Source organism: Apus apus, chromosome 2, assembly GCF_020740795.1.
Source record: "Apus apus isolate bApuApu2 chromosome 2, bApuApu2.pri.cur, whole genome shotgun sequence".
NCBI lineage: Eukaryota > Metazoa > Chordata > Aves > Apodiformes > Apodidae > Apus > Apus apus.
Window position 1 is genome coordinate 65,962,377 of NC_067283.1, and position 22,465 is coordinate 65,984,841.

Below are 22,465 nucleotides of genomic sequence, written 5' to 3' on the forward strand. Positions count from 1 at the left end.
GCCTGAGCTACACAGCCTTCATGAGACGGCAGCGCTGAAAAGTCACGAAATACGTACAAACCCATACAAACACACACAAAAGCCCTGTGGCGCTCTCCACGGCTGAGGAACTGAGGCTGCAGGGCAGACCCTGGGGAAGCCCTAACGCCGGCTCCTGTGGGACCGGCACAGGACCGTGGCTGCGGGAGCACAGGTTGGTTTTTTTGTTTCTTGGGAGTGCTGGCTTCGGACAGCGAGGCCGAGACCCCGTGTGTCGAGTTTCGGGAATCTCAGCATCCCCTACTCGGCGCACGCGCGAGAGCGAGCCCCGTCTCGGCTCTGGAAAACACACCCACCCGCCTGAAGGCGATTCCGGGCCAGTAAAGCCCCCCCCGCCCCCTGTGCTGTCACCGGGGAGCTGCCCACCTCCCGCCGAACCCCAGCCGCCCCCCGACCCGACCCGACCCGACCCGCCCCTGGGCGCGGGCGCGGGGGACCCGGCCGTTGCTGGGACCCGACCGTTGCTGGGACCCCGCCCCCCCCGCGCCGCTGTCGCCGCCGCCCGGGCGGGGCGGGCCCTGCGCATGCGCCCGAGCCCGCGCGCCGAGGCCGCCGCCGCCGCCGCCGCCGCCGTCTGCCGGGCTGGGGCGTGGGGGGGGGAGGGGGAGGTCCCGGTGCTGGCGGGGGGCGCCGGGCGTGGCACCCGCCCCCTCTGCCCCCCGCCTTGTCTCCCGGCGCGGCTCTGTCCCGGGCTTGGTAGGTGACCCGACTCCCCCCCCCCCCCAGCCCCGCTGTCCCTCCGCAAGCCCCCCCCCCCCGCCCAGCCTGGCCCGCCCCCCCCCCTCCCCCCCAGCGCGTGGTGTGTGGGCGGGCAGGAGGGTGCGGGGGGGGGGGCTGGTGGGTGAGGGGGTGTCCCCCTCTCCCTGCCTCGCCCGTGGGAGGGGGCTGTGGGGAGAGGGGGTGGCCGTCAGCGGCCCGGGTGCCGGGGGGTGGGTGGTCCCGTCGGTGATCCCGTCGGTGATCCCTGTGACCAGCCGTGTCCGGCTTTTCCTTCGGGAATGTGACAAAAGAGCCGTGTTGCAGCCCCGAAGGGCGGGACGGCGGGAAGGCCCCCGTGCGGGCCGAAACGGCGTTGGGCTTGGAAGGCAGGAGGAGTTAATTGCCCTCTGTTTTTTTTTTATCCGGAGCGCTTCCAAACGCCTGGCTAAGGGTTTGTTTTCCCCCCTTGCTTTTTCCGGTTTATGGATAATACGGGTAAAGGTTGGAACATTGGTTATTTCCCTAACGTGAAAATGCAGCTTAATCCAGAGGGAGGAAGCAATGCTCCTCGCTTATTCCCATGAGTAAATAAAAAATACTGCGGGTAGAGTGATAGTTAAAAATTGTTAAAATAGCGTGCCTTTCTCGTAGATAACGCTGTTAATTTTCAAATGATACGAACTGTTCCTGTGCTGTGACTCCACTGTCAGCCTTCCACAAATGGCCCGGGCTAAATGTTTTCTAAATAGCACATGTTACATTCGGGTTTCAAAAAATTCAGGTGTTTTAGATACAGTTGAATGTCTCTATCATCATAAGCCTGCTTTTAGATATGGTTGCATTTTAAATCGTAAACACTCTGATCACTGCACCCTTAAATGCAGAATACATAAATATCATGCTCTTGCGAGTAATACAAATATTTTATAAATATTTATATATAATATAAATATTTTATGAATATTTTTTTCTCTGGTTTTGAGATAGTAGTTGACCGAGCTGAGAAAGTACTAACTCAGTCCTTTGCTGCTTTATATTTTACTGGCTGATCTTGGCCCTGATCACGCAGAGTGCTAAAAATCGACTTTAAACACAAATAGGCCTAGTGGATGTACACATTTAAATATTGCCGTTGTTTGCAAAATCGTGACCTTTTTTTATATCTGCAAATACACATTTATAAATATCTGCTTTGCTGCTGCTGTGTGCTTTGGTTCAGCAAGGAGAAGAAAAAAATAACTGAAAAAGATTTTCAGTGCATAATTCATCCATTGCTTCTTATTCAAATTATTTTAATCCAAATTTTGCTGCTTTCACTAGGTTTAAAAGCTGTTTCTTTTTAATTCTTTTGGTTACAAAACAGAACTTTCGTGTATTTGCAAGCCTCCAAAAGAGAGGGAATTGATACTTAGAAGGCTGAACTGAATTGAAATATCAATTACATTTGTTCTGATACAAAGTACTCACTGAAATTTACCATTTTTCTCAGTATAGATACGGGACATTTTTTAGCACTGGTATAGCAAGTTCAGATCTGTGGCTGATACCGCACATGGCAACCGTGTGAACATTTAATTTGAATCTGCAACTGAAGAACAAACCTACATACCTAGCCTTATTTTTTCCTGTCACGTCTGTGCTGCCGAGGCCACCACTGGCTTGACTTTGCTACTGATTACCTTGTCTGGTGAGTATGAATCCTGATGATTTTACTTTCTGGGGTAACAGTTGTACTTGAGTTTCTGTAGCCAAAATTTTGTCAGACTCTTACTTGTATTTTTTATATTGGTTTTGAAGTATGTCATGTCACGTAAAAGACTGAAATGTATCTCCAGCTTCTGTTTTTAAAACTTTTTGAAAAGTCCTGTAGTATACCACAGGAATAAAAAATTAAAAAAAAAATTTAAAATCCCTTTATTTTGTTTGGAAATTGAGCATCTTTAGACCTTGTTTGGATCCAGTTATTTTTGTCATTGTCTGAAAAAAAACCTTGGAAAATGCTGATATTCTGTTGGGTTTTTTGATACTATAGAGACATAAGCAGTCAACTTTTATCAGTCTGTAATAGTATTTTACTTCGATGCAACAGGAATGTATTATTGTAACACTTAAGGGGAATTTCTGTTTCTCCAAAGGGAATCAGTCATGGCTGACGACTCTCAGAGAAACTTTCGCTCAGTGTATTATGAAAAAGTGGGGTTTCGTGGAGTTGAAGAGAAGAAGTCACTGGAAATTCTGTTAAAAGATGACCGGTTGGGCAAGTTGATTTCACTGTTTTCTCTATTACTTCAGTGATTTGGGGCTGGGGAGGGAATTACAGAGAATGTTTAGCTGCTTTGCTTAGTACTCATGTATTTTTTTGCATTTTTTACCACTGATCTTTCAGTTATTACAAGCAGTCCTTTGAGTTTCAAAGATTTTAAAATCTGATTTTTAAAAACTGTTGAAGATATGTCTGCTCGGTTGTTTATTTTCTTTCTTCTCTCATTCTCTATACCCAAGAAGTTTAAAGTTTTTTTAATGAAAACAATTTTCATCTGAAAATATATCATATCATGCTGTTAATTCAATTTAACCTCAAAACAATGAAGATTTTGTAACTGCGGGTGGTCCCTGAGGAGTGTCACATCTCTAGCAGAACAGAAGATCAATGTTGTCCCTTTAACAAATCTCTTAATTGTTTTTACAAAATGTCTATAAAAATGGTACCGTTTACTTCTGCTGAGACCTAGGGTAGTTTTCTTGGAAATCAAGAGAATGAATATGTGTTTTTTCAAAATGGTTGCAGTTTATAGGGCATGTTCTGGAGTGATGAAAGCATTTGCTGATAATATGTTGAAAGTGAGAGTTTTGATCTCCAGCTAAGGATTTGTCATACTTAGATTAGAGGCTCAAACCTATTTATAAGTATATGTAAATTTACTGTGTTTTTTTTCCCTTCTCTTTTTGTTTCTCTACAGATATTGAGAAGCTTTGCACATTTAGTCAAAGGTTTCCTCTCCCATCCATGTATCGTATACTGGTGTGGAAGGTGCTCCTAGGTATAAAACATAACATCTATGATCCTTTGTAGAAATGACTATTTAGGAAGGTGTATTTTTGTGGGTTTTTTTGTGGGTTTTTTTTTTTCTTATGAGAGTTAATTACACGGATTATTCTGTACTACTTTGCCTGCTGATACATATTTAGCGTGTTTTTGTATCCACCTAGAGTGTACAGTGACAATTATAAAACAATATTCCATGCATAGTTGTTGAGAACTTTGGCTGAAGTGTGCCTAGTAGAGTGTATTTCTATATTGAGCTTTGTAACACTATCCAACTAAATTTATAAAATGGTTTTGAAAGATGGTTTATAATAAGTTATTGATACCTGATAAGATACTCAGTTCTGTGCCTAAAATGACAGGCAATTAAGTTGAAGTAAAGCTGTGATTAAACTTAAAAAAAAAAAGTGGACAAGGTGTGCAATGGATATTTATTCTAAAGAGAAGCATTGTGTTTTATAAAATCTTGGTTTCCTCTGGTTTTGCTCCTGGCTGTAAATGGTATTTGCCATTGAAGAACTTAAAAGGCCAGAGACAAACTATGGTAATCCCCAGAAAGTATAAAAAGCCCCATAAATAAATTCTGTTTTCCTTGAAGTGCATTAGCCAGATTCTAATTCAAAAGTACTCATGACTTTGCAGTAACTGGTGAAGTGTGTTGCGTTTGCTAGATATGAGGTCATGTCACTTGGAAATGGAAGGAGTTGTGGAAGGACCCTTACAAGTTCTGACCCTTACAAGGTATCTGGAGAGTTTCCCTTAGGGTTGGTGTGTGTAGAGAAGAAACACTGCCAGATAAAGTGTGAAGGTGCATCATCTGACTGAATGTCTGGAAGAGAAATGTGGTTTACCACACTGCTGGTGGTGGAGCAGTGTGCCGCTTTTGAAGAGCTTGAGTGTGGCTGCCGTGCTTAGTCTTGTATTACCAGGGCAGGAAGGGTGCTGATACCTGAAATGTTGTTTCATCAGAGACCAGTAGTGCCAGTCTGAAGCTTGGAAGCTGCTGTCTTTTGCTATCCTGCTTCTTTGTCTTTTGGCTGTCCAAAATACATGATACAGATCACATATATATCTCTTCTATGAAGATTTTGGCATGTGATGGAGAGTCAGGAAGACTGCTGACTCCTGTGTCAGACTGATCATTTTACAAAACAGTTTTTCTGTTTTAGGATGTTTATCTTAGGCTGGAAATGGGCTCAAGTCACGTCAAGGGAGTTTTAGATAAGCTATTAGGAGAAACTTCTTCACCAAAAGGGTAAAAGGGTAATCTAGAAGTGGAATAGGCTGCCCAAGGAGGTGGCTGAATCTCCATCCCTAGTGGTGTTTAGAAGACCTATAGATGTGGTGCTTAGGAGCATATTTTAAGCACTGGAATTGGTAGAGTTAGGTTAATGGTTGGTGGAGCTAGGTTATGGTGGGACTCAATGATCTTAAAGGTCTTTTCCAATCAGAACAATTCTGTGATACGGTATTGAGCAGTGTTCAAGTAAATGTCTTTTGTTTCCCTTCTTCTCCATATTGCACTACAGTGTCTGAAGTTTGGAATAACATATTAGAAAGTTATAGTTGAGTTTTAAACAGCCTTTTAATTTTTTTCTTCTTATTTTTTTTCCTTCCAGTTTTCTACAAAAAAATGGTGGCTTCATATTCCTGATTTTTTGTATTTGTAAGCCTTTTTCTCTTTTTTTCTTTTTTTTTTCTTTTTTTTTTTTTTCTTTTTTTTTTTGAAGAGTTTGTAAATGAACGGTGCACAGAACGTGCAAGATCTAATTATAAAACTTGAAGTTCTTGGCATTGCTCATTGAACTAACAGAGTAACCCTGCTTGGTAAAAGCTCCTGCTGTTAGAGTACTAATTTTAGGATGAAAAAGATTATTGAACCCTGGGTCCTGGTGAAGTGGTCAGCATCCTTTAGAATATAATTATTAAGAAATATAGTGTAGGAGGTTTGGATAAGTGACTTAGTACAAGACCACCTGGAGTACTCTGTCCAGCTCTGGAGCACCCAACACAGGAAGGAAGGACATGGAGCTCTTGAGGCCAATCCAGAGAAGAGGCACAAAGATGATCAGAGGGATGGAGCACCTCTGCTATGGAGACAGGCTGAGAGAGTTGTGGCTTTTCAGCCTGGAGAAGAGAAGGCTCCGGGAGGACTTTATAGTGGCTTTCCAATACTTGAAGAGCCTACAGGAAAGCCGAGGAGGGTCCTTTAACAAGGTCATGTAGTGACAGGGCAAGGGAGAACGGCTTTAAACTGGAAGAGGTTGGATTTAGGTTAGACATTAGGAAGAAATTCTTTCCTGTGAGGGTGGTGAGACACTGGCACAGGTTGCCCAAGGAAGTAGTGGATGCCCCCTCCCTGGAAATGTTCAAGGCCAGGTTGGATGGGGCTGTGAGCAACCTGGTCTAGTGGGAGGTGTCCCTGCCCATGCAGGGGGGTTGGAACTAGATGATCTTTAAGGTCCCTTCCAACCCAAACTATTTTGTGATCTTTCAGCCAGAATCATAATAGCAAGATACAGTCTTTGTCAAACTTTTCTAGCTCACTGCAGAGCCAATGAGGTATGTGTGACCGTTTAAAATAGGTTGATCATATGATAACAAAACACCAGAGTTAATTGTATGGAAAAATTACATAATTTTTAGAAAGGATTTTGTATTTTAAACCCAGAATGATTAATTTGAGCCATGTATTCTGTCATTCTGTATACTCCCTGGGTGAAGAGAGGTACAAGGACTTTTCTTCTGCTGCATCTCAGGTGTTAGCACATGTTAGAAAGGCTGGTACTCAGAATGGCAATGCAAAATCTCTCTCCCTAAATGATTGGAACAACAGCCCAGTCCATTTCTGATGGGAGGTCTTATATCTCCTCTAAATAATGTTAATAGTTTCACAGAAGAGCTTCTGTCCTGTCAGAAAAATCATCTTAGGCATGTGCTAAGGCTCCTTGCTGTCACAGGTTACACATTGTCAGCAATGTCTCTGTTAACTTCCAGTTCAGGTATGACTCATGATGGTTTCTAGAAATCCCTCTGTTTAAACTTCTTTTCTGTCTGCCTACGGTAGTCTTCTGTGTTTGAGGAAGGCAGCTGGCAGTATGTACATACAAAATCATGATGTTGACTCTGTTTCTGCATAATGTGAAAAAAGTCTTGCTCTGTCCCAGCTTTTTGAAATGCAGACAGGTTTGCAGTTGGAAAATAAAATATAATTTTCTGCCTGTTGTGCTTGTTACTAAAACTCAGCCATTTCATGGTTTAACAGTTGGCAGGAATATTTTTTTTTCTTTAAAAAGCAGCAGGTAGCCTGTTTCTGAACTGATTTTTTAAAGAATAGTTTGTTCTCATGGGTTTCTACAATGAAGAAGGTTCTGCTCAACTAGTGATATGGAAGTGGCCAATTTTTGCTTTGCTGTATGTAAGTTGAAGCCTGTGACAGTTTTGTTGTGAACATCAGTTCATGGCAAGATTGAGTCTCGAGTGAGGGGAAGGAAAAGGGGAGTGAAACCTTGAGCATCATGTTTGGAGATTGTAAAAAGTTTATTTTTCTCTGCCTCTCTACTTAGATTTTTTTTTTTCCTTTTTTATTTTTCCTCCTAGGAAACTAGAAAAATATTTGTGTTGTGCTAAGAAAGTAAAAATGCCACTTTTCAAAGTATTTGTGTGGTATTCTTCAGTTTTAATCTGTAACTAATTCAACCTATGTGATTGATTTTGCTTCTGAATGTTATTTTAGAGAAGATTAATTTCTATAATACAGTGAGTAAAGAATTTTCTGGCAGAGATCTAACCGTAAATTAAATATTACTGGAATGTACAGTATCTTTGCATTAGTTAATTGCATGTATATATTCTCTGGCCATCTCAGACAAAGTGTAGAATTTGAGAACATGAACAGCTGATGTATGCAAAAATCATTCTGCATCCACTTTCTTTTCAAAGTAAATGGAAGCTGGGTATAAATATGCAACTAGTGCTGTATTAAAAACTATGAATAGGAGTAAACAAGTAAGATTCACAATTTAAAATTAAAGCTTATTGGAATGGGAGAGTGCACCTATTAAATTATTTTCCATTTATCCCAACAATGACATTTCTTATCAGCATCATTATGTGGCATACAAAAGAGCATTCATTTGCATGTAGAGGAGCTTGAGAAACAATAGTCCAAGAGTAGATTTTTCCTATACTGAGTTAACATCTAATTTTATTTTATTTTTAATAGATCTAATGCTAAAGCACTTTTCTGGTGCACTGACTTCCACTTTTGTGGGTTTTTCTGCTTGTGTTATTTGACCAGGTTTATAAGCAAACTGCAGTGCCAGATCCTGCTTTTCTGTAGGAATTGAATTAAGGTGAATCTGTTGGGAAGAGAGCTTGGCTGCTGCTTTTCCTCTTTACAGTTGCTGATCTTTCTTTTCTGTTATTTTTATTTTTTATTTTTCCTAGGAATTATTCCTCCTCACCATGAATCCCATGCTTTGGTGATGAAGTTCCGGCAGGAGCAGTACTGGGATATACACCATGCTCTTCGTGTAATTCGTTTTATTAATGATTCTACTCCACAGGTAGATGTTTTCCTCCGTATACATCAACTGGAATCAGGAAAGTTGCCTCGAAACTCTGCTTTTCCATTGGTCAGTTGTCATTTTAACAGTCTTTTAAATATAGTATTTTATTTAACTTGGGACTGTAAACCTGTGAGAAACTGAACTGCAAGTAGCCCCACAAATGTGTGTAGACAGATGAAGTAAGGTGAATGAAAAATAAGTACTAGTATAAAATAAGACATTTCAGTGCTTTTCTCTTTGTCTTCCCATAAGTACTTATGTAAGATTTTATACCTTAAAGTCTCTTTTCTGTACGTTGTCTGCTAGGCTTCAGGCGTTTTGTACTCTAGTACACTTGAGATTCTTTGTAGCGCTGAAATCAAATGACATAATCATATTAGAGCTCATAGTTTCTTAAATGTTCTGGAACAGGGATAATTCAGAGCCAGTATAAGCAGCAATTTATTGCAAATTGCATCATATAGTTAAAGTATTTGTTTTTAGATCTAGACTTTAATGTACTGACCTCCTTTTTCTGTTAGTCTGAACTGATCCAGGCTTCTGTCAGGTAACGCCTGTACTCTGTGGTAAACAAGTCTGTTTTGATGGCAAGTCTAGAGTCTAATGATAGAAACAATGTGTGGATCTTACGTATAAAGCTCCATGAAAGAGAAGGTGATGGAAGGAGCCATGGGACATTCTGAAGTGGTTTTTATCCTGTATTTAATTTAGGCGTGTTCAGTCTAAACCTGCTTACTTTGTTATTTTTCATATGTAATAATGAAATTTGACATCAGAACTTAAAAAAAAAATTAAAAATCATTTAAAAAAGAGTTAAAACTGACATGGAAAATACAATATTTTTGGACTGGACAATAGTATAGAGCATTCTCTTGTCAGAGAGGGAGAGTGTTTTTGTGCCTTTGCCATTCATTGCCTAGGAACGTGGCCATCCTTCCCTGCAAGTTTCCTATAGAGTAATAATTTTCTTGATTTAAATTTCTTGGCATATCACCTAGTGGGCTGAGAATTCATTCCTTCTAGAGCAGTATTGCTTTCTGAGCAAGTGCTTTGTCAGTGCATCTCAGGGCATTAGCTGCTCTAATAGCAGTAGTGTGCTGGGGTTGAATAGTCATGGTGTTTAGCAGATCCACAGTTACTAGTCCTGTAACTTATGTTTGTTTTGCTGTGGGAAGCATTTGCTCTCTTTATCTGCCAGCCTGTTTTCAATGCAGTCACTGTCCCCTGAATCTTATACAAGGTTATTGCATGATAGTAATGTACATATTCTGTTCTGGAGGCAGTGGGAGTATAAAGATGGTGTTGGATTGGTCTAAATATTTTGAAATATTTGAGTCATTTAGCAGACTATGATACTGTAGCTTACTGCTTCTGATGGTTAGAGTAGATCAGGCTGTGGATACATACCTGGGTTGTTACCCTGCCTCCTAATGTAGTCAGTACTGCCTGCATAAGGAAGATTGCAAGAAACGGGGCAAATCTAGAGCCTTTCCTTGTGCATCTTCCCTGATTAAAGACTTCCTGAGTTGCCTGTTGGTATGAGATCTAGTTGGTTTAGAGTTGGCTTATCTCCATCTACAGCATGTGCAGTCATACCATTAACTGTGGTTTAGGCATGCCTGTACTTCTGTTAAGAAGCTCTATCCTCTGGAGAAAAGATGGTGGTGTGCCCATTACATGCTTAATGTGTTGCTGGGAAATAAGGTACTCATCACCTGGGAAAGATACTTGTCTCTAGGAAGATGTTTATCTCAAAAGATTTTCTGTATATTGAAGGTAGACACAGAGCTCATGTCTGCATTTTCTTTTTTTTTTTTTTTTTCTTTTAGTAACTGCAACATCCATGACAAAGGTGTTTGAGGGACCTGTTTGGCCCTTGGCAAGGAATATGGTGAAAAATTCTGCTGCTATGCAGTATAAATATGGGAGCATAGAAGTAGGATTATTGCTGCCTTGTTAGGATGTGATACTGTCTCTTTTGAGAACTGTGAATCAGAGTTGTTCCAAACTCCTGATTTATGTTTTGATTTTAAAAGCAAGACAAGTCTTATTTTTTCTATTCTAACAGGTATCTGTCGCTATAATGCAGCTGCTGCACAGTGTTTCACTTATGAATATCAGAACAGCTCTTTCTGTATGTTGATTCCAGTTTGTTTTCCCCAATAGCAGGGAAAAGGAATATAATAATAATATAAATCAGATAATCCAGTATTTCTTTGTAGTTAACTTTTCTGGCTTTGTTTTCCAGGAGCCTGAAGATGAAGTGTTTCTTGCTATTGCTAAAGCAATGGAGGAAATGGTGGAGGATCCTATAGAATGCTATTGGCTTGTCAGCTGCTTTGTGAATCAGCTGAACAGCAAGCACAAAGATTCATTACAACAATTGGTAAGGAAAAAATACTTTTTTCTTTTTTCCTTTTTTTGTGAGGAGAGCTATGAAGGAGGGAGGAGGAAGTAATGGAAAGCATTAATATATGGAGACAACTGGAGCATCAGAGGTGATGCCCTTGGAATCTGTTCCAGCAACTGTTTTGAGAAAACAGGAAGAGTGCTTTTGTACTGTGATTGTACCAGCCTGTAGGGCATTTTGTCTATTGTAACATTAGAAATTGTTTTTGTTTGCTACATGGTAGTCTTCAATTACATCTTATGTTCTTTGCAGGTTAGCTAGAGCTTACATTGTATCTAGTTGAATGGTATTTCTCACAAATCGGTCACTTAAGAATTTTCTTTATTGTAAACAATTGAACATGTCACAAAGTCAAGAAGATCCTGATGGAGGTTTGCTACATTCTAGGCTGCATCTCTGGCATCCATATGCTTCTTATTGAATAACAGACAAAGCACGATTGCTTTGCTTTATAAATGGAGCAGGGTACTTAGTCTTCAGAAAAGCATTACATTGCAGGTTAAGAGACAGTAAAAAATGGAACAGAGTTCTTTTGGCACTGAACATTTAAATGCTTTCATAGAACATTAATTTTGAACTTCTGTATCACAGGTTTATAACATTAAACTTTTATTGTGAAGAACAATAAATTTGCTTTGTTATTAAAAATGCTTTTGCAATTCTTCAAATAGTCTTAACAGATAAAAAACCTTTTAGTTAGTAATACCGACTGAGATGTAAGTATCCTAGTACCTGTTAACTGGCAATCACTGAATGAAAATTTCTTGCAGAAAATTGCCCTCATCCTTTGTTATTCTTTTGGAACTAAGAAATATATTTTAAGCCTACCTCCTATTGCTGGAAGTGATACCTGAAATTATACCAGGTTCTGTAATTCTTTTTGAAGGATAGAGGAGCATTTTTAAAGAAAGTTTGTGCTCACATGCACATAAGAAGTGCCAAGTGTCTCCCTCACGAGTTTATGTTTTAATATGAACATTGTACCGAGACTCCAGCTGTTGGAAAGTGGTTTTTGTCTTTTGACAGCTGAAGTTGTTACCTGTTTACCTAATTATGATGTTGTTACCTATCATTTACCTAATAAAAACTAGAAAGACACTCCTGAATTTATGGAAACATATATTGTGTTATATTAGAATTTAACCAAAATGAGAATTATGAATTAATTTTTCGGCTCTGTCTAATGCTGTCCTGTTTGCTTTGCTAAATACTTTGGACTTTCAAACAAAAAATCAGTGTTCGGCTTTTAATATATTGCACAGGGATTACGGTCAGAATTGATTATCAGGGCTTTGCTGCACTGTGTGTAGATTTTTTTTTTTTTTCACGTGTGCTGACGTGATTAGGTTTGAGGTGATTGAAACTCAATTTTACTTATTATGGTAGCAGTGAAGTAATTAGTGCTGGTTTAATCTCTACATTGCCTGAAGCTCTTAAGCACCTCCTTTCATTAGGGAGTACTGTGTATTTTGGAAGTTCTACTAGTGGTCAGCAATTTAAGAAACCTGGAGTTGTTTGTTTATTAAAGTACTTAATTAGCTACTTGCAAAAATCAGCAACATTTGTATTTTGGAACAGTATGTTTTTAGTTAAAATACATAATGCAAGTTTGTTGGTTTAATGTGCTATTTTCTTTATTTTTTTTAGTTTTAAGACTCTTTTTGTCTTACGGTGTGTGTTAACAATGGAGGATACTCTGATGAGAGTTGTCTAAAATTTTCCAATTCCTTTCTCAGCCAAAATTTCTGGAGCAGTATTTGAACATTGAAGATAACAGACTGCTGATGCATCTGAAAGCATGTGCTGCAATGAGCAAACTCCCCTATGATCTTTGGTTTAAAAAGTGTTTTGCAGGCTGTTTACCTGAGTCTAGTTTACAGAGGCAAGTGCTATTTTTTCTTTTCTGTTTGTAATTACATAGTAATTTTAGCTTTTTGTCATTACTAACAGGCAAAGAGCTCTCCTTACTTCATTGGTAAGATTATGGAGTTAACTTGTTGACTTGGAAATTATAAAATTGGATTTGATTCCACTTGTTACTGATGCAAGGTAATCTGTGTGATCATTTCTTACATTGAAATAAAAGCACGATGGCATTGAATATGGTGACTGATACTTAATGCTTCCTAGAAATTAAAACTCCACATCCCCTCTTAGTGATAGATATCTGAAGAGTGGTCAGTTTTAAGGTTTTTTAACCGAAATTCTAGCTTAAGTAGTGGTTATAATATTGTCTTAGCATTAGATGAAAAAAAAATTTGGAAAAGTTTATTTTTAAAAGTACTAGGGCAGGTTGAGTATTACAAAGTTAATGAAACAGTGCTTTATATCAGGATTCAACAGCTGGAAATAGGCTGTCCAGCTTTTAAAAGGGGAAAATTATTGTGCATGGCATGAAATGAAGCTTTTATGATTTCTCCAATTCTGATGTCTGAGAACTCATGAAAAGTGGAAAATCCAAGCTAGGTTCTTCTCTGTGTATCCTTTCTGCATTTAATAAGAGTTGCTACTAGCTGATGACACAGATAAAACAATGATTTTGTTTTCAGCCACCTTGAAACTTCAAGAAGTAACAAGGTTCAGGAGAAATTTTACTTCAGCACCTCCAGGATTTCAGTGACTAGTGTAGGAACCTAGTCCCTCCCCAGCTTTCCTGTAGCTGCTTCAGGTACTGGAGGGCCAGTATAAGGTCTCCTTGGAGCCTTCTCTTCTCCAGACTGAACAGCCCAACTCTCTCAGCTTGTCCTGATAGGAAAGGTGTTCCAGCCCTCTGGTCGTCTTCGTGGCCCTCCTCTGGACTGGCTCCAAGAGCTCCATGTCCTTTCTGTGTTGAGGGCTCCAGAACTGGACACAATACTCCAGGTGAGGTCTCATGAAAGTGGAGCAGAGGGGCAGAATCACCTCCCTCGACCTCCTGGCCACAGTTGTTTTGATGCAGCCCAGGACATGGTTGGATTTCTGGGCTGCAAGCACACATTGCCCTCTTGTATGGAGCTTCTCAGCAACCAAGACCCTCCAGTCCTTTTCCTCTGGTCTGTTCTCAATCCATTCTCTGCCCAAGCTGTAATTGTGCTTCGGATTGCCCCAAACCAGATGCAGGACCTTGCATTTGGCCTTATTGAACTTAATAAAGTTGGCATGGGCCCACCTCTAAAGCCTGTTAAGGTCCCTCATGCTTAATGGTAGTAAAGATGGTCAGAATCTGAATAGTGAATGCAGTCTTGCTTGCTTATTTGGGACTTAACATTTGATGAAGTGGGGAACAGCCCTTTTAAAAAATGTTTTATTTGCCCTTATGAAAATAAGGGGGGTTTAGGAAACAAGCTGTAAGATTAGAAATCATGCTCTCCAGTCTTGTAGTACAGTGTGATTGTGTGTGTTTTACTGCTGCCAAGGAATATGTCTGAGAAAACATTTTTTGAACAAAACCTGAAGGATTTGGTGGTAGACCTTTAAGTGTTACTCAGTGTGCAGCATGGTAGTTGTTAACATGGCAAGTTCTTCTCATCAAGCCACCCATAAGGCTCCCAAATTGTAATCTCTGTGAAGTGGTGGTTCCATGTGACGTAGTAGTTAAAAGCTTTTACTACTTTTTACAGCTACAGAAATAATGTAAGCATGTATATAATGTTTATTACGTTCTTAAAAGCAATTAGATACATCTGGTTTGCCTGCATCTGTGTTTTACATTTGCATTTGTGGGTTACTTTCAGCAGATCATGATTAACCTTGTTTCATTTTGCTTTCTCTGTGTGAAACTTAACGCAGTTTGTTATTAGAAGTGACTGCTTTACCTGGGACTTGCCAGTCTCTTCAGGACTTTTTTCTGTAGTCTCGTGTGATCTGAAGTAGTCTTTGCTGACTACTGCATCAGGAGCTTCCTTGCATGTCCCCTAGGAGATATTTTTATTTAGAGCTTATGTGATTGATGACCTTGCTACAAGGCCTTATGGCTGACAACTAGATCTGAAAGAGGATTTTGCATCAGAGCTGTTTTGCTATTGGAAGATTCAGATGTTTTTTAGATATCTGTTGAAAATCGAGCATTTTATGGAGCTGTGTTATCTTGGTAGTGGAAAAGGAAAAAATCTAGATGAAGTATTTTGATTTTTGTATTTCATCTTGTCAAAATCTTTGGTTTCAAACTTCTGCCATTTCAAAATCAGTTCATTTATGTAAAATATTTTATCTAGTTACTGTACTGGTTAGCATTCTCATATGCTGTTTTACCTTACTGAAATAGAGTGTTTTGATTATTTGATATTTTTCAAAAACTTTTTTTTTTTCTTCATGTAAAAGGTTGCAATATTGGCTTTTTTATCACTTTGCAGTAAAAAGAAATGCCAGTGTTAGTACTTATGATGTCACAGCAGTTTTCCAACAGTTCTTGTGGGAACATGATAGAAGTGCACTTTTTTTTTGCCAATTTAGGTTTCTGAATTATTCAGTTGTAATCATAATGGGCTCATTTGCTAAGGAAGTAACATACTTCATGGGTTGCATGTGACATATAAACTTAATAAATGCTTGGAGTTTTAGTTTGGATTAGAATCTAGAAGCCCTAATGCTTATCTGAAATGTATCCAAATGGCAGTGTAAGAACTGCTGAGCATTGAAAACAAGTCTCCAGTTCTCCTGTGAGTTTTACTTATTTTTTTGTCAAGTGAGAGATGATCTGAGCTCTGTCTTTTATGATTTAATTTAACTTATGATTTAGTACTGTATTTCTTAGAGAGGTTGCTTGCTTTCTATAAATTATACTCTTCTCTGCTGGGCACCTAAATCTAAATTTTATGTTTTTTTCTCTGAAGTGTACAAAATTTGTTTATGCTATGCAAAAATTTTATCCAATAACGGTGAGATGAAGTTGCATAATATCAGCTTTACTCCTGACAGTCTTTGTCATTCAGTATAAATACTGTTTTATAGCAGATTTCTCCAAGTTATATAATCTTAACATTTATGCATCAGTTTAATTTAAATGGGCTTGGGAAATTTATATAGATGAGTTTCATGTAGAAACTTTTCCTTTGAGCTTATGCAGTGTCTTTGCTTGCTCTAATCCACTTGAAATATTATGGAACAAGCTTCTTAACAGACTTCTTAAAGGTGCCACAATGGTAGAAGAGAGGGGTAGATGGGCCATTTCAGTGGCTCTGTATCCCACCTGGAACATTGACAGGGAGCTTCCTGGAACATGAACCAGCCTGTACCACAGGTTTGAGAGGGACAGAACAGCTTGCTTCTGAAACAGGGAGAGAATTGGATCGCACCTTTATTTTTTAAACTCACCATTGCCCTATTTGCTTGATTTCTGCAACAGCATTGTCTGGTCATCTGTTCAGTAAACTCCATACATGGGGAGCTTCCCAATGGTGCCATGTGGGCCCTCGGCTGGAGAGTCCTGCAGTTAAAATCTTGGTGTCCCATCTGTGGTTTCAGCTCTACAGGCAAAATGGTACTTTGGCTGCCAGTTTATTCCTGTGCTGTCACCCCAGATGATCCAACTACAACAGAAGTAATCCAGCTTTGCAAATGTAATTGTGAATAAGCCTGGCATTTTTTATGGCCTCATGTTGCCAATCACGTATCATACCCCTGACTAACATTGTTTGTATTGTGCACTGAAGACTTGGCATTAGCATGACTGCAATAGCTGATGGGGTGGTGTTAGGTTATTAGCCTCTGGTAGCTTGTTTGTGGCAAAGTGTTTGGTAGTTCTCCTGACTGCCTTTCAAACTGGCACTTCCTCATGTATTGATGCATATCTTCTATCACATCTGTGATCTCCATGCCCTACATAAATCACATCTAATTGCAAAAATATAAGTTATTTGCTAGCAGAGAAAACAGAAATATGAAAAATACCTTACATTGACTATGTAGTGGGAGGGCATAAGAACGTGCATGTGAGCTACTACTACAGCGAAGCTTAAGTCAATTTGCCTTTGTTTAAGTAATTGAGCTGCTTCCCAACTCTGGAAACTGATGGGCTCAAGATCATGACATGGTATCAGGATGGGGTTTGTGGGAGCCTCATCATGTCCAGTTAGCATTGGAAGGACACCTAGAAGCGCATGCAGAGAGGTGGTCAGGCATTAGTTCTCTTTAAATGTCTCTGGCCTGGATGACTGGAGAACCAGAACCAGGGAATAAGATTGAGTGTGCTTATGCTGCAGCCTCAGGGGAAAAACTGTGAGATTAATGATAGTATTTCAGAAAAAAGAGAAATCAGCAAGGCTGTGATGCTTCTTGTATACTAGTGCACTGTCATGGTTGAGGAGCCTGAGAAACTGCCTCGAGAATGCCATGCCTTCACACACATACAGAGTAAGTTGTATTTTGTCTATAGAAAAAGCTCAGTGAAAAGTAAATGGCTTCATTTGTATAATCCTTGGCATGCTCTTTACCTTCACAGCTTCCTGTTTCTTTGTATTTTCCCTTGTGGTTGTTACTACTATTTCACAGTTCAAGAAATACCTACAATAGTGCTCCTGTGGTTAATTGAATACTGTTCTGTTTCACAGAGGGTGATAGTTGCATCCTGAGCATTCCTGAGTAGGGCTTACAGGCACATTGCATGACATCTCTGTTAGAATTTTCCCATCTCTACAAGCATAAAAAAATGGGTAAGAGTTGCATTTCTGATTGTCTACTTGATCTGAAGTGTTTGCTCTTACTTAAAAAGTGAAAGCAGAATACTTACATTATCATCACTAGAGATACAATGTGTAAAAGGGTGCTATATTAGGTTAGGATCATCAAATACAGGTTTCCTTGAAACTGCTGTTGGCTTCTTCCGTTCTAAGTGAACAATTTTCTGACATGGTTTATGTTACTATTCCTGGCTCGACTGGTGTAGACAAGGTGCTGACTGCTGGACTGTTTATCACAATGTCACATAGTAATTCCCTTACTGCTGTCACTGGTGGAGTTGCATTGAGAGTAACGTAGCTGGAAATGTTAAGAGGAAAAACACCTCAGCAGACACAGCTGGTTAATGCTGACATCTCATTCACTTTGTTATGCACCCTCCTCCAAAATTTGTTAGACACTGGTGATTTAGATACTGCATCTGTTTTGCTATTATTAAAACACTTGTCCTGGAACCAGACTAAATAATGCAGGAAAACATTAGAGTGTTTTCTGAGCATGAAATGTAACCTACTGTAATGTAATTATGGAGACTAAAGTCAGGAGACTTGAAGCAAAATAATGAAATACTGGGTATTTTATATTAGTATTAGTAAGTTTTATTCAAATTAACAGGAGCTTTAATATGAACTTTAAAAATTCTTTCCTGTTTTTGAGGTCTGCTACTCTCTGTATTGTCATTCATAATTACAATTACGATGCCCATGAGGAGTTGCTCTTGGATTATAATCAGATACATTTGGGAAGGAAAATGTGTTAGAAATAAAGAAAGGTGGCCTATATGTACAGTGTGGAACAGGAGTGTGATCTCAGATAGCTTCCGAATGTCTCCAAGGAGGGAGGCTCCACCACCTCTCTAGGCAACCTGTGCTAGTTCTCATTCACTTGCACAGTGAAAAAGTGTTTCCTGCTGATCAGAGGGAACCTCCTGTAGTTCAGTTTGTGCCTGCTGCCTCTCATCCTGCCTCTGGCAAGCACTGAAAAGAGCCTGGCTCCATCTTCTTTGCACCCTTCCTTCAGGTATTTATAGACATTGATGAGATTTCCCCAAAAAGCCTTCACTTCTCCAGGCTGAACAGCCCCAGCTCTCATCCATTCCTCAGAGGATACTTGCTCCAGTCATTCTCATGGTTCTTTCTTGGACTCTCAGTTCTCAACTCCTTGTTTAAAGGTGTGATACCTGCTCTTCAATTCAGCTGTCAAAGTTCATGTTCCGCCTGTGCTGTGTTCTCCTGGCACTCCAGCCTGAAGGGTGAGAGAGAAGGTCATATAAAAATTGAGTTGTCTTTGGAAGAAGCATAGCCATAGATCCAAGTTTATAGGTGGGCTGCAGAAGATATTTTCAAGTATTACTGTATTCAGAGATTACAGAGGATAGTATGTGATCTTTGTCCCTCAGGTTTTTATATGGAAGCAGAGACAGTTTAAACAAGTGCCCAGAAGTAGCAAGAGCAGTAATCCTCAGAAAGTCTTTCTGACAAAGATCTTGAAATTCAAGAACTAAAAATAATACAAGTCCACAGAAGCTGCCAACTGACAGATGGTTTCACACTGGTTTTGGATAATCTTTCATCTCAAGTTTTCTTAAAATTGTGAGGTGCAGGCACAGTTTCATAGAGGTGGTAAGAAAGCTTAGGTAATTCTGGAAGGATTAAGTCTGTACACAGTGGGATGGATTGAAAGACTTAATAGTTGTTCCTTGTGCCTAATTTGGACAATGTGGATTATACTGTGCTGATATATCATATTTGCATCTTATGCAGCAATCACCTGGAATATTTAACTTCTTGAGATGTTGTTGTCCAGTATTATAACCTTTTGAATTTTCAGCTATTTAACTGTTTGGTGACTGTCTTTATTATGAGTACTAATAAAGTTTGTTTCCTTTTTTGCCCTATGAAAAAGTCTCACCTTTACTGTATGGTGGAGAGTAGTTGTCACAGTTCAGGCTATTAAAACAAGATTGATTTTCGTATTGGAGCTTGTAAACAGTTCCATTGCTAAACAAGAACACACCATACCAATCAATACATTGCTGCTTGCTGTCACTCTGCTCTCTACAGATTTAGGAGTTGATAAAATATCTTCTATTTACCGTGCCTGGAGTAATTCAATACATTCGTGTTATTCAGAAAAATAATCTGGAAAAATAGGATTGTACATAGAATGTTCTAGCAGATAAATAAGCACATAAGCACTACCATAATGTTTAACGATTACTTTTTTTTTTTTTTAGAGTTTGGGACAAAGTTATTAGTGGCTCCTGCAAGATTCTTGTTTTTGTTGCTTTGGAGATATTATTAACCTTTAAAATGAAGATAATAGCACTGAATACTGCAGAGAAGATCACACAGTTTTTAGAAAATGTAAGTACTCTGTTGTGCTTTGCATTGCATTTTATGGTTTATAAAAAGTGTATTTCAGCCTTAAAGTCATTTGCCTGTGGCAGACGTACCATAAGAGACTGTTACATTACTGACTGAGAATGGTGTAATAGTATCAAGGTGGAGACAGAATGCACAGGGATGAGAGGAATCATTTTCTCTGTCGGGGGGGGTAAGGCTTTTTTCATAGCATAAAAAGATTTTTAGGTTTTGGGATACATGTGTTATCTCTGATTGTACAGTTTTGACAATATTTCTTGTAGATACAAAAAGTTTTTTTCTGTGTAGATGAGATTAGGTTAATATTTTTGGAAGCTCCTTAAGAGGCTTGATTTCTGGCAACTTGTCTGAGTGTGAATCTATGGACTCAAGATATGTTTTCTGTTGATGTAAGGATGTAGTCATGAACCTTACCCTGAACTTCTATGAATAGTCATGAGCATCAAAGCAGGGTTGTGTGATCCCAATGTAATCTTGGTTAGATTCAATATGTTTGTGGTCATGGATGGCCAGCATGAGTTCTGCCTGATGTCAGGTTAGGGATGTGTGAAATGTGAGATGCCTGGGTGGGTCATCTTAGCGTTTTGTAAAGAAAAGCTTTTTTTCTAAAACCTAGAGTTACTATGGTGTGTGTAGGACTGAGGGATGGGGGGGTGGTAGTGCAGGGAGATGGGATTCTAGTTTTGTTTTATTTTTTATAAAGAGTTAAAATCTGAATTGGAAATTGAAAATCTTTATTTGAAAAAAAACAACCCAAATGAAGTAATCTGACAAGGTATCTCACCCTGATCTGTTGTAGATTCCTCAAGATAACACTGATGCTATTGTCAGCAAAGCTGTTGATCTGTGGCGCACTCACTGTGGGACTCCAGCACACTCAGTATGAGAACTTTCCTCACTTACGACATCTTGGGGAAAAAAGGATATTTAAAAAGACATTTTGCTACTCTTCCCCCATCCTAGTCTTCATTTCATCTTCGATGTAAAGATGCTATTGAAGAAGCTAATATCATAGTGATCAATATGTACATATTTTTTCAATAAATACAGATGGAATGAAGATACTTGGTGGCAGTGTGATCATGTCCTGTGTTTCTTGGCCATCCAGCTACAGTGTTCTTAAGGCACAGTGTGCTCTGTGGCTTTTGGGGAGGTAAATCTAACTCTTGAAGCAAGGTAAATAGACTTACTTGTCATTTAAGAATGTTTTTACATGCCAGCTTATACTTGAAATAACTAGTTATTACTTGGAGGTGTTTTTAAGGTGAATTTACTAAATGTTAGTCTGCTGTAACTCTTTGGTGAATAAACATGCCTTTGCTAGAACTATAAAAGTACTCTATTAATACTTAATACATAAATTTTCTGCAAAAGGCATCACAAGATTGAGGTAGAGGACATCACAGTGACGAGGGGTGATACACTTTTCTGAAGTGTCTTAAAATGCTTTCTTTTTATCTGCCAGCCAGCCGTCTGTGGCTGTACCTCCTTCTTTGTTCTTCATGGAAGATGCTCTAGAAAGATGGATCTGTCCAATTCTGAAGTGCAACTTTGGCCAGGTTTGGAGAAAAGTAGTGGGATGAGTCCATATATTTTGGAATTACAGGCCAGTAATAAACAATAACTCTGTTGAATGCTTGTCTCAAAGTTATTGTAATTTGATTCTTATTTGGTAATTCCTGATACATTTAATATATTTAATACATTTAATTCATTGATTAACCCAAGACAGAGATTTGCTGGGGAACTAATATTTTTTGTATAAAAGTGTAAAATTATATTTCTGCATCTCGTGTAGACTACAAAATTGTACATTAAAATGTGTTGCTTAGCTGTTACTCCACTCAAGTTGATGCTTAGTATGCCAAGTGCTGGGTATGCTCATTGCACTTGAAAGAGTGTGGTTAGCTTGCACTTATTGTAGTGCAGACTTGAAACGCTTTATGAACTTTACTCTTGTTTGAAACTAGTTCACATTTACCTTCCTGCACATTAGGTAGGGAATCAGGGGACTCAGTTCAGGTTAGACCTAAACACCTGGGTAAATGGTCTATGCTGGATTCTGAGATGCTACTGTTAGTGATCCTGAAATGCCCAAGCTCCCCCAGTTCAGAAAAAGCATGTTTGTGTCTGCTTTGAGAGCTATTGCTGTATCTGCATTACTGTGTAATTAATTTAGTTCAGATAGGATAACGTGGATAGGGAAGAGCATATACGTTCTGTGAATAACAGGACTGCATTTTGTAACGTGGAATGCACAAGTTTTTCAAGTAGTGGATATGGGTACCATCTAAGAGATTACCCATTTGAGTGTTTTTCCCCCAAGCTGCACAGCTTATTCACAAAACCCTCAAGTTGCATATGCATTATTGAGGCCTTTTCACTGCAAATTCCTTGGTAGTTAAAAAACACAAGCACTTAGGACAACGCAGGTGTTTAGCAGTTCCAGTCCTGAAAGGGAATCAATAACTCGTATTCTGTGAAGAGAAATGCACTGAATTAGGATTAGAAGTGTCAGTTAGTGTTAACTGCTTCCAGACTTGGCAGTGAGTGTTCCCCCCGTCAGTATGTGGCTGAAGGCTCCAGCCTGTTTCTTGGTTTTGTTTCTAATTTTACAAAAGCCCTTCTCCATCAGGAGGCAGGTCCTGGAGCTGCACAGATG

At 39.3% G+C, this 22,465-nt stretch overlaps 1 protein-coding gene across 3 annotated transcripts; it reads left to right on the forward strand.

Annotated features, from left to right (window-relative positions):
• Nucleotides 1-605: 605 nt before the first annotated feature.
• TBC1D7 (TBC1 domain family member 7) lies at nucleotides 606-21,137 on the forward strand. Of its 3 annotated transcripts, none has more exons than XM_051611606.1 (9): nucleotides 606-735; nucleotides 2,228-2,425; nucleotides 2,874-2,995; nucleotides 3,699-3,779; nucleotides 8,234-8,421; nucleotides 10,604-10,741; nucleotides 12,502-12,647; nucleotides 19,656-19,785; nucleotides 20,603-21,137. In XM_051611606.1, the coding sequence occupies exons 3-9, from the start codon at nucleotides 2,884-2,886 to the stop codon at nucleotides 20,687-20,689; spliced, it is 882 nt and encodes a 293-aa protein (XP_051467566.1). In that variant the 5' UTR covers nucleotides 606-735; nucleotides 2,228-2,425; nucleotides 2,874-2,883; the 3' UTR covers nucleotides 20,690-21,137. The 3 variants fall into 3 exon arrangements, with proteins under 3 accessions (XP_051467566.1, XP_051467567.1, XP_051467568.1); XM_051611607.1 differs by having other exon boundaries at nucleotides 2,233-2,425; XM_051611608.1 differs by lacking the exons at nucleotides 606-735; nucleotides 2,228-2,425 and having other exon boundaries at nucleotides 2,897-2,990.
• The last annotated feature ends 1,328 nt before the right edge of the window (nucleotides 21,138-22,465 follow it).

Excerpts from the sequence above, each read along its gene's own strand:
- TBC1D7 (XM_051611606.1), top strand. The coding sequence starts at position 2,884 with ATGGCTGACGACTCTCAGAGAAACTTTCGCTCAGTGTATTATGAAAAA. Across the intron at positions 3,780-8,233 it reads GGTGTGGAAGGTGCTCCTAG|GAATTATTCCTCCTCACCAT; the intron begins GTATAAAACATA and ends TATTTTTCCTAG. Across the intron at positions 19,786-20,602 it reads TCACACAGTTTTTAGAAAAT|ATTCCTCAAGATAACACTGA; the intron begins GTAAGTACTCTG and ends GATCTGTTGTAG.